A 14695-nucleotide genomic window follows, 5' to 3' on the forward strand; every position below is an offset into this window, starting at 1 on the left:
CACCTCCTACTCTTGTCTGTGTTTAACTGTATTTCTTGAGATGTAAAAATCGGCAAGGGATGGTCCTGATCATCAGAGTGTTCCTTTAAACGCCTTAAAGATTAGTTTTGATATTCGTTTGTTTTTTAGGGGGGGAGCATGCAGCAGCCTGTTTAATTTGCATAACTGCTCAACTGGCTTTGATCAGTGGCAAATCTTACACACGCTGTGTGTGTGTGTGTGTGCGTGTGTGTGCATAATACACTTCAAAATCTGATAGATTTCCCACTGTATGGGTGTTTTTGAAGTATGACATTGCTGTTTAATTTCATGGAAATGTGTGACAGTGGAGCTGTGGTGTAAGTAGGCAGGCTGGTTGTTTAATGCGCAGGCCAGCCAACTTACCTGACAGCATTTATGAGTCAGTTAAAAATTACTTGGAAGGAACGGCTGACAGAGAAATCAAACAGAGGAGAGATGGAAATGGGGAGAGCTAGGGGATCTGCAGAGTGCAATGAAGGTGGTGTCGGGACAGAGTCATAGGAAAGCCATCGAGAGGAGATGGGGAGTGCAGTTATGTAAAATGCCAAACTTCACGTCCTGCAGAGATGTAGTGATGTAAACTACACAGACCAGCTGGCATAAATCTAATGCACTGTACTTCACAGACATATACCCAGAGAGGAGCGTGTCGATCCTTGACTTCAATGTTTATATCTGTAGTTTGCCCACTTCTGTGTTTGCTTAATATTGCTAATCTGAAGCTATATGTAGTTGTGTGTCATGTCATGGCCAGTGGTGGGCAGCCTCAAAATCTCTTGTTTACCTAAAACTAGAAACACACATACAGACTAAGGGTGATTATTTTTTTATTGCTTATGTATTTGTTACATATATTCTAAGCAATTGTTTTTGTCTAACAATCCATAAAATGGAGAATGTCCATCCAAATTTTCCAGAGCTTTGGGAAGTTTTGTTCAACTAACTGTCTAAATCATAGTGACTTTGAGTTATTAAAATGTTTTTGTCACTATGTTTTAGGACTACATTGATGCTCACCCAGAGACCATCATCCTGGACCCGCTTCCAGCTATCCGAACCCTGCTGGACCGTTGCAAGTCCTACCAACTCATTCACAGGATAGAGAGCTGTATGCAAGGTAAGACATTCAGGCACTCGGATGACAGTTTGGCATAGTAAATTGTCCACTGCCTGACCAAGGGCTTCTTCAGACCATTATTTCTAACAGAAATTTTGAGACCAAATAATTTCAGTGCCAGTGGTGCAATTATCAGATTATCTCATTGGAGTCAAATTGGCTTGAAATTAAACAAAAATAATTCAAGTAATTTACCAGTACTGTCTACTCCAGGTCTCCTGAAGTATAAAGTGCTCAAAATAAAGAGGCTATGCTGTTTACTGTCAGTTTTCAAAGAGTGGTAGGTGAAATATAAACCCTTGAAAATGGCCGGTTCCAGTAAGTGTCTCGTTGACATGAGTGCAAGTAGTTATTATTTCACAGACCGAGACATACAAATTTGTTATGCTGTCACTCCACCATGTGACCTGGCTCTTACTCATTGAATAGAGTCCATAAATAATGCATCAAAGCTTAAAATCAAGTAAACACAATTCGTGTCATTTCACCAATTTTATAAAAAAATAACTATTTAAAATGTTAAAGAATCTTTTGATTCCATGGATGTTAACCCCCTTCTTTTTAACAAGTGTAACTTGTGTCTCTGAGACGCATGGTAACTGCAGGATCTGTCTTTCCTCATCACTCCTAGGAGGGACACCTGGGTAACATATGATGGTGCTGTCACCTTTTACTGGAATGATCTTACTACTTCCGAGCAGATGTTTAATTTTTATTGGCAAAGCAATTTTTTCCCCCTCTCCTGCAACAGTAGCACATCTCAACCCCTTCTCTGTCTGATTTCAGTATGAGCTTGGCTCTGTTTGCTACTTATGGTTCAGAACTTGCCTTTTGAGTTGGCCCAGCAGGACTTTTCCCTTGTCACTGAACACTTCGACTAACCAGAGGGCTCCGACGGTTTCCACAGCTGGAGGCAGAGCAATGCAGTGACGACAAGAGCACATTCTCTACCCGCACACTGTAAACACACTTATGACTCATCCACATTTCCTTTACCCCCATACATGGGAGGGAACGTAAACCTTTTATATTACTTCAGCGGGCATCCATGTCTTTGTGAGGGCCCGCAGTCTGGTGTCAAAGCAACGAATGAAAGGCATTTCAGCATGTAGGCTGTGTCAGCATTTGCTAAAAATAGGACCACAAGAAGTCATCTTTTTATCTAAATAGATATGATGGCCGTTATGTAAAAAGGAGTGTAAGCTGCATCACTCTTCACATCACTCTTCACTCTCACTGTGTGTATTCAGATCGAAGAGGAAGATGATCTATTTGCTGCATTTATAAGAAGCTTGTGTTTAACCCCTCTGTTTCCATTCATGCAAGAGTGAAAATTGTTGTTAGTATAGACATAGAGGGTTTGGGATCATAATCCTACACCATATAACTATAATTATACACAAACATGACACCAGGCATATATAAATTCTTTATTGTCAAAAAATGGGAATTGCAAAAACTGCTTTATGGTTAAAGTTGAATAAGAGAAGATTGGGGAAGTTTACCTTACTTTCTTAAGAATAGTCATTTCCTCCTCCTTATCAGCTGAGGCTAGGGAGTCCTGGAGCTGCTGCCAAGGCAACCCAGAACTAAAAGGCGACAGAGAGCCGGCTGTTCTTTACGGTCACAGACTTGGCAAAATAAGACTCAATAGGAGGAAGCACTTGAGGTGGGCTTATGTTTTCCCGGTAAAGGAACATTATTTTAATAATCTAAGTGGTCTCTCAATGTTAAATGGCCCCAGACACTGGGTATACACTAATGCTGTTCTGCTCTGAATTGTTTAAATAATATAAATGTAATGTTGTGTTTATTACAAAATACTCCAACACGGATCACATGAGCGTTGTTACTTCATTTGTGATGATTCATATTTGTGTGTGGTTTTTGTTTTTGTTTTTTACTTAAAATTTAAACTTTTTTTTAAACGTTGGTGTCCAACTTGGTTTTGTGTTTCCTGTGTGAGCAAGAGAAAGGTGACCGTTTATTTTACTTACTGGAATCCGCTGCTTTCTTTTGTATAAACGAGTTTTGATATGTTGGGCTGTTGCTATAGATGGAAACTATCGGCAAGTCAACTCTTGTGTAAAACGAAAGCCCCTTTTAAATACTGAAGCTTAGTTCCCTTCAGCTTAAGAAGACAGAATTCTTCTAAATTCAAGCAGATTCCTTAAATCAAACTGAAGCCTTCCTGCAGTGTTAATAGGACTATCATAAGGGGCAAGTGCTAACATTAATCCATGCATATGCAGGGATCAGTAGAACAAGAGTCCTATTAATGAAAGTTGTCTATTTTTGATCAGAGTTGCGACATGAGAAAGAAGAACACTGTGAGCTACTTTGAGATCTAAAAGTCTTAAGTCCAATGAACCAAGTGGCCAACACCAGTGCCCAGGTTGGAGAAACATTTCCTGCCTGTAAGGTATCACTGTACTTTACCACAATCATAGAATGATGAAGTATCAAGTATTTGGGTTTATCCTCTGGATTAAAACAATCAAAATTGTCTTCCTATTTTTTGCTAATTGTAAATGTTGTATAAGCCTCTTTAAAGTACGGAAAGATGCGTTCCTCTTAGGGCATAGGCGCATTTGGAGTTCAATTTAAAATACTGAAAATCCTGCTACTTTTGCCGTAGAGCACAGAGAGAGGATGCTGGGGTTTCTAGGAAACAAGCTCTAAATGGCAACAGGAGAGTTCAGCCTTCCACCTAAACAGCACTGTACTTTATGAAGCCTAATGTAAGTTGACTGGCTGTTGTTTTCTGCTCCCAATGCCACACAACTCTTTGGTGTTATAACAGGCCTGTTGGATAATTTCCTATCTGGTCATTTTCAGATATACCAGTAATTCTGTTAAGTTTATTAACATGCATGAATATTATGTCACAGCTAGAGTGATGAGGAAATTGATGTCCTCAGGAGTTAAATGTAGAGAAACAAGAAAAGCAGTGTAACTAGATATTGACATTTTAAAATGCATTGTATTGTGGATTCCCGTAAAAGTCGCCCTTGGCTCCACTGGGTCTGCTCTGAGCATGCAGTGTTTAGACAGAGATAGCCTGATCCTCCACACCCTCCCCTCAACCCCCTCATCCCAACAACGTCAACCAAAGCCAAGCATGCACACTATTACAAACTTGGCTACACGCTCCTATCCACCATCCCCTGTCTCTTTATTATAAATTTTTAACTTGAGCTTAAAATATTTTCTGTTTGACAGGGTTTAGGTGTTTTGAGGGTTTTTGTAACACCATCAGTCTTTGGGAACTCTGTGATGTAATGGAGATATTTTACCTGCCAAACTGTTTTCTGAAAGACATTATGCTGCCATTCCTGTCCTGGTAAAATAACTTCACTATGACAAATGCAATTGTAGCCAGTGCAGACATGACTAATGTGTATCCTTACAGGATTCTCAACTCCATAACTGACTTGTTGCAGAGCCAACCCTGGAATAGGCTTAACTGCTCAAGGAAAAGTTATAGACAACAGCAAATGTCTTCCTGTGAGAAAGAATTGGAGTATTCTGTGCTTGTTTTCAAGAATAGAAACCTTTGAACCATACTGGACCTATTTTGGCTTCCTTTATTTAAGCAGATCATTTATATTTGAGTATAAGTGAAAATATTCCTATTAGGAAATTAAACTTGGTGGTTAAAGCATGTAGAAGATATTTAATGTCTTACACAAACATGCAACACAAGGTGAAAAGGATTATTTCAGCTTATTTTGACAAAGGGTTTTAATTTCCATAACCTTGGCCATCGTTCCTATCAGTAATGGCAACACTCAACTCACCAAAGTTGTTGCTTAGATACGCAAACATGGCAACACAGCAAAACAAAGTCAGACAATCAGAGTAGCTGCTAACATGTCAGTGTAGGAGCCACATAAATTAAATCCCTTTTATTTTATTTTAAAGGGATTTATACGTTTATCCCTTAATCCCTGCCTTTGTCAGAACATCCTCAAATAAAATTGACAGGTGAGTATTGAATAGGCTAAATATTTTCATACCTAATCAAGACAACCTGCAAATACCAACCTTAAAAATAAACTCTGTCAATCTTTATGCACTTTGGCCTTAAAATGACTTGCATGGAGCACCCTGATTGCCAAATTAATTTAATGCGCATTCCACTGCAGTATCCTGGGTTCAAATATAGCTTAGGAACTTTCATACATGTCATACCCTTATCTCTCTCCCCTATCTTCTGTCGGCTTCCAACTTGAGTGTTTCTAATAAAGCCAGAAATGCCTAAAAAGTCTCACTTGTTTTAATGAATCATCAGAATAGTTGCAAGCTGATATTGTGTGTTTGTAAAGTTTTAGCTCTTTCACAGGATTATGTCCTTTTGAGACTATTGGAACTACAACAGTAAGCAAGAATGTTCCCAATGATACATCTTCCTTTTTAAAGAAATGTTTATGTTTTAATATCCAAACACAATGCTTTAAATATTTTACTGTACGTTATTGAAAGTGAACAGTCTTTTATTGTGAGTGACAGTTTTTTGTTGTTTTTTTGTGCCAGCGAGGCTTAAAAAAAAAAAACTGTCAGAACAGGGAGCAGCAGGCATTGAGCTGACAGGCGTAATTACGCTGCAGAGTATGGAATGCACGTATAGAGACAGAATGATACTAAAGGCAAAGTAATTTTGGATGATGAGACATCCCATTGCTTTTTGATTTTTACTGTTGCGATGTTGGCGACAATATTGTCTTCCCTGTTTCAATAAAAAAAAAATGGTCCAAATTTTCATTTTTTCCCCCCATTTTCAAACAAGTGATGCCTATGCAGGCAAGCAGGATGCTCCACATGTCTGGCTGAGGTTTACACTGACATACTAACTACTGCTACTAACTACTGTTCTTGCGTACATAATGTGTATGTATGCGAGTATGTTTACTTTAACCTTGTAATGTAATGCAATACCTTGTGACCATCTAGCAAATCCAATTTTTCCTACTTTTAATCCAAAAGTGATTGTGTCTATTCTGTGTGCTGAGGGAACCATAGATGAAAACGAACCATAGATGTCTGCTGGGCCCCTTGTACAGAGTTTAACACTCAGCACTAGAGTTAGTGTAGGCAAATGAGATTCTCCTGACCTCAGCACAAGCCCGGGCAGAGAAACCTGCCACTGCTGATTCCTGCAGCACACAAAGGCCGGTGTGTTTCTATTGTGTTTTTGTCACTAGCAATTTGCCAGCTCTTGCTTTGGCTCCCTCACTGATTTCCTGTGGTGATATCTCCAACCAGCTCCCTTAGCACCCTCATATACCTACTGCAGAGAGGAAATTACAGGAGACAGAACATTAATATACAGCTGCAGGATCTTAGTTATTTTCTACCTTATCGGGACTGAGCTGCCTCTACAGGATGTAAAATATCAACATGGTGCAAACAAACATGATGTGATGCAAAATGTAAAAATGGGTAAAAGAAATGTCAAATGTTTGTCGTGGCTTCGCTTACTTTAATTATGGTTTGGCCTAGTTTAATCTGGGCAGTTGTACCTGTTTTGCTTGCTGTTGGGCAATTAGTGAGCTACCAGTCAAGACTGTCAGTCAGGTAGTATATTAGATACTTGTGCTCAGCTAGTTTGACTTGTCTGGGTTCCTTTTGAGATTAGTGTTTTTGTGTGTGTGTGTGTGTGTGTGTGTGTGTGTGTGTGTGTGTGTGTGTGTGTGTGTGTGTGTGTGTGTGTGTGTGTGTGTGTGTGTGTGTGTGTGTGTGTGTGTGTGTGTGTGTGTGAGAGATAGGCAGACAAGCCTGGCAGCTTTCGGTTTAATTTATTTGAACAGGAGTCATTTGTCCCACTGGTCCTGAGATGGCCTCTGCAATGGTTGTTGTCCAAACCTGGGTTAAATATAAATGCAATGTTTTGGCCCAGTTAAGTAAAAAAAATTGTGCTTGTTAGACTCCCCTGCTGTCCTTGTCCTATTGAACAGGTCTTAAGCTTTCTCGTACAGAACAAGTATCCTGTGTATTTTGCTTTTTCATGGAAAATCATTCATTCATTGTATTTACACACACACACACACACACACACACACACACACACACTGTATACACGTCACAATAGGTTCTAGGAAACTCTGAGGGACTGCATTTTTGACTGCTGCTTTTTATTTTATATACCAGTATATCAATTTAAGACATTCCAGACAAAAAGTATTTAGAATTTAGGCCTAAAGACTAATGTCTACTCTGACATCACATTTAAAAACCATTAGGAAAACAGAAGATGATTCACTTTTCTTTTAGTTCAAAATGCTGCTGCTCGACTTTTAACCGAGACCCCCAAGCGTGAACACACAACTCTGGCTCTTTAGTCACTCCATTGTCTTCCAGTTAATTTTAGAATTTACTTTAAACTGCTGTTTGTATTTAAAGCTGTTAATGGTCTAGCCCACTTTGGTCAACCACAAAGTGCTATATAAATAAAGATCGATTGATTGATTTGATCCATGCTTACAAATAACCCAGAGGTGGTGTGTGAAACCAATGGGAAATTAACACATTTGCAATAGAAGATTTCTGCTGTGCCAAGAAGGGAATTTTGATTAAGTGGATCCCAGTTTTCTTTGAGCAGTTCTTTCCTAGAAGACCACACCAGTGAAAACCTCAGAGTGCCATCATTATTTATGTTTAACAGAAGGGTTATTTTGGTTTGTATGACTGTCCAAAGAGTATTTTCTCTCTAACCCAACAAATACCTTCTTTGTTCATTGTCTCTTTTTATTAGATGAGAGGATTTGCTCGCCTCCATTCATGGTTCTGAATACAGAGTGCAGCCCAGATGTGCTGGAGCAAATCAGGAGACAAGGACTCTCATTCCCCTTTAGTAAGTTTCTGTACTTCAGTTTTTTGTTTATACATTGATTGACTGTGTATTTAACTGTTAATCACTATATATTATACGATATAAAATGGTTGCTACATTTCTGTGTGAAGTTTAGTATTGATTTTGATAGGTTATTTGGCTAAAAACACTTTTTTTCCTTGCCTTTATTTCTTCCTCAGTTTGCAAAACACGGGTGGCTCATGGTACCAACTCTCATGAGGTAAGAGGCCACAGGTCCTGGAGGTCACCTACATCCTCCACAGTTTGCTTTATGTAAGCATTAAACACTTGTCCTGCCACAACATTGTCATTTAACTGAGGTCCAATCAACCAAACCAGGTGAAGTCTGTAACTCGTGTCTTTGTGTGTCAGCTGAAATCAATAGCCCTGTCAGGTTGACCTAATCATTTTCATTCCTTTACACTCACAGCATTGAATTAAGTTAAGTTTTAACTAGACTTCTCTCACAGCCGTGTTGGGTGTGAACACAGTGGTGTTTTGTTTGATAAATGTTTCTTTTTAGTTAAGGGGTGTTATTTTCTGTGTCTTCCTGTCCACAGATGGCCATTATCTTCAGTGAAGAGGACCTGAAGGATGTGAAGCCTCCATGTGTGATCCAGAGCTTTATCAACCACAATGCAGTGCTCTACAAGGTGTTTGTGGTGGGGGAATCCTACACTGTGGTGGAGAGACCTTCACTGAAGAACTTCCCTGCTGGACCAGCAGGTGACAAGACCGGAGACAGACAGGCAGAGAGAGAGGCGGGTGGGGAAGTCCAGGGGCTGCCAATAGCCGCACATGCAAAACTCTACAAGTTGCACAGCTTCTCTAAATTAGCCAATAAAAGACCTCACAAAATGACTTTACAGGCCCTCTGATAAGACCTATTGACCGATTTTAAGAGGTGCAGCAGAGTTTTGCAGTGTGTGGTACAAGCTGCTGAAAATTAACGAGAGGAGCAGTGTTTTTCCATAACATCTCAGAAGTTTTGCCTACGATGTGACTTTGAATACGGGGTTGTCCCCTGATTAAATTTGCTCCTCAATTTGCATGATACACGGTCAAGGCCCTCATGCAAAACACTCTCACATCACGGTAGTAGTCTGCTCTGTGTAACAGTGCAGAGAGAACAGTTGCTTTCAGCCTGGAATGCTGAGTGGTACAGCAGAAAAGCTTGGCCCTTGTCAAACACAAAAAGCAACATACCACAGCGTTACATCTGCACAATGTTCAGATCTCTGTGCTTTGCTGCCAGAAGCGATGCATTTTGTCTCAGTACTTGGGGTAGGAAAAGGAGCATAAAAATATAAGGAGAAAAAAGCATTAGCTTTTGGAAAGAATTTTAAAAAAAAATTTGTGAAGGTGCTTCCAGTCCCTGTGTCATAGTTTGGTTCAGCCACCCTCGGAACAAAAGGCTCCATCTGCCTAGAACTTCTAGACCCTCTACAAATCGAGGGCCATATTTACTTGTACATTGTTGGAATTTACTTGCCCCCCACCCCCACCCCCAACTCCCTGCCCTTGTAACATTCTCTAATGTTAATCATTAAAACAATAACAAAGAATAAAGGCTACAATAAATTTAGCAATCCACCCCGTGGTATTTAAGCACTCCTTCAAACAAAATCCCTCGCCTCAGGCAAAGAGATTATGTTGTTCTGTACTAACAAGACATGGTTATGACTTATAAAGGTTAAAATACTTTACAGGAGGACAGTTTCCTTTCCCTTTCCCTATGCCAGGTGTAATGCAATAATTCAGGCCTAATTTATTTCAAGTAACGTTTGAACCTTTGCTGCCACCTAGTGCCTAAGGTGAGAAAAAATGACTACTGGACAACTTCAGAAAGTAGTGAAATCTTTTCACTTTTTGCATGCTTTGTGTTGTAGATTTAGTTATTTTTTTAAAAAGGGGGATTTTCTAAAAATCAAAACCTGACATCTCTCATGTATCTATGATTAATTCTGTAACGTGCTACACATTATTGCCACAGGCAGCAATTATAGCTTCTCACACTTGCATCTAGACAATTTTCACATTGTTGCTCGCAGATCATTTTAAGCTCCATTAGATTGGTTAGAAAGTATCTGTAAACTCTCCACAGGTGTTGTGTCAGCTTTAGGTGTGGAATTTGATTAGGCCGCTTAAGTACAAGAAGAATCAGTCCCTTAAGCAGTATAGTGGCTGTTCGCTCCGGTTCACTGTAGAGCAGTAAGCTTTACCATCACCCCAGTCTCAGGACCTGTGCTCTGTGGAGCAGGTTACTTCTTTGTATATAGCTGCATTCATCCTTCCCACACTTCTGACTAATAGGAAAGCATGATGTGCTCACAACCATGCTTCCCTGTGAGGATGGTAGTAGCCAGGTAATTGCCAGTGTGTGTCAGACAGAAGTACGAGTTTTGCCCAGACATCTGTCTGATGAGTTTTTCTTCAGGCTCTCAGTCCTTTCTGTGCCTTTCAACAAACTCTAAGTGTATTCTGGGGTCTGTCCAGCAACGTTATGATAAAGAGCATGTTGAGAACAGATGACTCCTCAGGATCATGTAGGGTGACCATTAAGTTCTTAGTCACTTTCCTGACCAAATGCCTTCTCCCTGTACTTTAGGAAACGGTCCTGGTGTTGCCAAACTACTTTCATTTCACAATTACTGAGGCCAGTGTGCTCCTGGAAACACACAGCTTTAGAAACGGGTTTATGCCGGTTCCCTGATATATGCCTCACCTCAGTGTTATAGAGAGCGTTCTTTGTCCTGATATGCCGTGTGAATTGTGGGACAGTGCATAATAAGATATGCATTTCTAAACTATATCCAATCGATTCAATCTGCCACAGGTGGTCTCCAATCAAGTACCAGGCACATCTCAAGGAAAATTTACGCAAACAGGATGCACCTGACCACAATGTGGAGTGCCACAGCAAAGGGTCTGAAAACTTTTGTAAATGAGAGATGAGATTTCAGTTTTTGATTTTTATTAAATTTGCAACGATTTTTAAACAAATCAATTGGGGCTATTGAGTTGTAGGTCAATGGGCACAAATGGCAATTTGAAATCAATTCCACAACCCAATGAAGTGTGCACGAAGTGAAAGGATGTATGTGAAGGTGGTGTTAAATTTACATTTCTCCTGTTTTTCTTTCAGACAGGAAAGCCATCTTTTTTAACAGCCACAATGTTTCCAAACCCGAGTCATCCTCTGACTTGACCTCGGTATGTCCACACTGTTACAGATTAAAATGTAATGTGGCTTTATGTGTTCTGCTGCTAGTATGCTTTAACGTGTATGTTTATTTCAGAGAGAGAACGTAGAGGGAGTGTCTCGGCCACCAAATGATGATGTCATCCGAGAGTTGTCCAGTTCCTTGCGGCAGGCACTGGGTGTGTCCCTGTTTGGCATTGACGTCATCATCAACAACCAAACAGGACAACATGCTGTCATTGACATCAATGCATTCCCTGGTAGGTGCAGCCGTTTTTTTTTGTTTTTTTTTTTTTAATTCATTTTCTGTGTCATTCTTTCTGGTGCTATTCCCAAAGTGTCATGATGATGTCACTATTTTCCGTCTCCATTTACCCCAAATTGTGGATTAGTATGTTACACTTTTAGGTTGATTTCAGTAGTTTTTCTTAACTTGACAGGCAAATTTGATCATTGATATTACATTGAGTCACATAGTGTCTTTAATTGGTCCTTGTACTTTTGTTACGTTCAAACAAATGTGTGGTGCTTTTTTTCTGCATATTTGCATTTTGAATTAATTTTATAAATGTGTTTACAATTTACATATTACATTTTGGGTAGCACCCTAACAATGTATATAAAAATGAGGTTAATGGCAACATACTACTACTAATACTTCTGCAACTACTACTACTTCAGTGGAATACTTTTTGCTTATTATACTGTACATTAAGAAGCCAAGTCCATTTTGTTTTCCAAATGTAATCCCCAAATGTCTTCGTTTGTTTCCAGGTTATGAGGGTGTCCCAGAGTTCTTCACTGACCTCCTGAACCACATCAGCACCTTGCTTCAGGGCCACAACCCTGACTTCACCCCCACCAGCGAGCAGCCCAAAGGCCTGCCAGTGAGCACCACGGTACCTAGCGATACCCCACCGGCCCCTGGCTGCTGCAGCATGGGCAAAGATGCCAGCAGCAGCAGCCCCTGGATCGTAGAGGGCGATGGAGGCCTTAAGGGCCCACGTCAAAGACTGGGCTGCAACTCGGCCATGTCCCCCAACTTCCAGCAGCACTGTGTCTCTACGATAGCTACCAAGGCATCCTCCCAGTGACTGATCCTCTGCCTTTACTCTGTCTGATCCCTGAACAAAAAAACGTATGGTGACAATAATAATGAATAATGATCATAATAATTATGATGTTAATGATGATAATATATCTAATCAAACAAACCTTTTCCTATATAGTTATTGAAAATGATGGTGATTGGGTGTAAGCTTTTTTTTCCTATTTTTTTTTTTTTTTGTCTCTGCCTTTTTGTATTTTTTGTTTTGTCTAATGAGACTCAAAAGTACTGTAATGTGAACTTTTGCCTATTAGCTGATTTAATTTTTCTCTCTTGTGTGACTTTTCTGTAATGAAAGGGTCCAGATGAGGTAGATAATGGGAATGGTTGAGTCAGGACTGGAGAAAGATGTGCCACTAGTTGTGCAATGTATGATCCCTTGTATCAAGCGCGCACACACACACACACACACACACACACACACACACACACACACACAGTCCATGCCAGTGATGTTTATTTTCTGGTCAGTATCACTGACTCCCCTGCACAAAGTGAAGGGGAAGTTGCTGGGCATTTGAACACTACTTCACAGATCCTGGGCTGCTATGTGACAGCCGACCGACTGCAGCACAAATAAGTCTGAACAGTTAAGCTGTTTACTTTTCAGAGTGCCATCACATTTACTTTAAGTGTAGGAGGGCCTCCTTTAGAAATTATTTTATGGATAAAAAGACAAGAAGTGAATCTTCATGATCATGTGACCAAGTTTGTTTCGTTTTGTTTTATATTGCTGCACCAATGTTTATAGGAGTGTTTTACTGTATGTGAGATGCTGGACCCATTCTTGTTTGAGTCCCAGTCTAAGACACTCCAGTGCAGAAAGACAAGGATCACATTCCTTTTTGTTTATGGATTCCATGTTTTAGTTTGTTTTGTTTTGTTTTATGGATTCCATGTTTTTGTTTGTTTTGTTTTGTTTTCTGAATTCCAGTGGGATGTTGAGATTTCTCACATCACTTCATGATTTAAGCAGTCACATTAAACAGACTGTCTTCAGTGCTTTTATTTTTAGTGTGAGTAAACTACTTGATTCTGTTAGACTTGTGGCTGCTGTCACATTTTATTGAATCAATAATGAAAAAAAATCCGTTATTCCACTAACATTAAGGTAAAATCTGTGCAATGTTTGAATACCCATATGGTATGGAATATTTGGCTTTAATTAAACGACAACAGTTTAAGATCCTTGAGGAATTTACTCAGCTACATAGTCCTGAAGTAAATACAATCCTAACAGCATTTCTTACAGTTAAGTTGGTTCATTTGCTTCAAGCATAATACTCTGACCGTTTTTATTTTTCCAGCTGCTGTATTTGCGTCAAATATTAAAAATAATTAGCAGGGAAGTGGCAAGAAATCCAGTCCTTGTTACCAGTGTTCACTGTGAGATTTTTTTTTTTATTTTTTAAACTCCCTTTTTGTCCTGACATCTACTAAGAGCGACTTCATTTTATTGAGATTTTAGGGGGGAAAGTTTTATATAAAGGAAAGGACTTGAACAATTGTGGATATTTGCTAGAGGAATATTGTTAAATGCTGGGTTGGGTTGTACAAGTAGCGTTAAAGGGACACATAAGACTGTGGTTAATGCTGTTGTCTCTCTCTAGCATCTAGTGGGAACAATTGACAAACCACAGTGCAAACAAATGATTTCAATCCTCTGAGCCTCTTCCTCTTTTGTCTCAGAGAGCTAGTCTAGCTGTTTTTATTTCCTCCATTAGTATCTGAGGCAAGTCCTCTTGCTTGTGATATCAAAAGTATTGTTGCAGCCATCTCACCAGCATCTCTCTGGGATAAAAGAATAGTGGCATTTTGGAATTTAGTCTTACAATAGACTCATTACACTCCAACTATGAACAGCATTGGTGTTCAAGAATAAATTCAGGATGTGTTGAAGCAGACTGAGAGAAAACGTTCCCTAATCCTAGAACTGTGATCACTCAAATTTGAGAGTGCATTCAAACTGAAAATGGAAAGGCTGATACTTGTGTTACACCATTATACTGTGTCCTATCTGTGGTTCCCTTTTTGTGCTTCTTAAGGAGAAACAAATAGTTAATTCTACCCTTAGTTATGTCTGCAACCCAGCGTCATCAAGCTCCCAGCTTCCACCTGAATGTCTACTTCTTGGGTGTCTTGTACAGTAATTGTATATATGCCTAGGCTTACATCCGTACAGTATGTTAAGTTCTGTAATTGAGAAGAATCAAGACTTTTGTGACCTTTTTTTAATTAAATGGCCAAAACTATGGGTCAAATTAAACACATGAAACCTCGAGTGGCTGTGTTTTGTTCACCTATACTTTCTAAATTAATAATTCGTGAATTACTATTTCTTGCTGTTATTTCCTGAAATACATACACATCCTACATAAGGAATTTTATATTTCT

The 14695-nt window shown here is 39.5% G+C and overlaps 1 protein-coding gene across 3 annotated transcripts in view; it reads left to right on the forward strand.

The window, feature by feature from the left end:
* The window catches only part of itpk1b (inositol-tetrakisphosphate 1-kinase b), a 30545-nt gene extending 15963 nt beyond the window's left edge, over positions 1 to 14582 (forward strand). For 2 of the 3 annotated variants that reach the window (XM_067479274.1, XM_067479275.1), the window contains exons 5-12: positions 1021 to 1138; positions 7893 to 7991; positions 8171 to 8211; positions 8552 to 8717; positions 10828 to 10917; positions 11137 to 11204; positions 11291 to 11453; positions 11968 to 14582. In XM_067479274.1, the coding sequence (XP_067335375.1) occupies positions 1021 to 1138; positions 7893 to 7991; positions 8171 to 8211; positions 8552 to 8717; positions 10828 to 10917; positions 11137 to 11204; positions 11291 to 11453; positions 11968 to 12287 (1065 nt within the window). In that variant the 3' untranslated portion in view covers positions 12288 to 14582. The remainder of the gene's footprint in view (positions 1 to 1020; positions 1139 to 7892; positions 7992 to 8170; positions 8212 to 8551; positions 8718 to 10827; positions 10918 to 11136; positions 11205 to 11290; positions 11454 to 11967) is intronic. The other variant, XM_067479276.1, reaches the window with a different exon arrangement.
* The last annotated feature ends 113 nt before the right edge of the window (positions 14583 to 14695 follow it).

The sequence above is a fragment of the Channa argus genome, chromosome 16 (genome assembly GCF_033026475.1).
Source record: "Channa argus isolate prfri chromosome 16, Channa argus male v1.0, whole genome shotgun sequence".
Classification (NCBI taxonomy): Eukaryota; Metazoa; Chordata; class Actinopteri; order Anabantiformes; family Channidae; genus Channa; species Channa argus.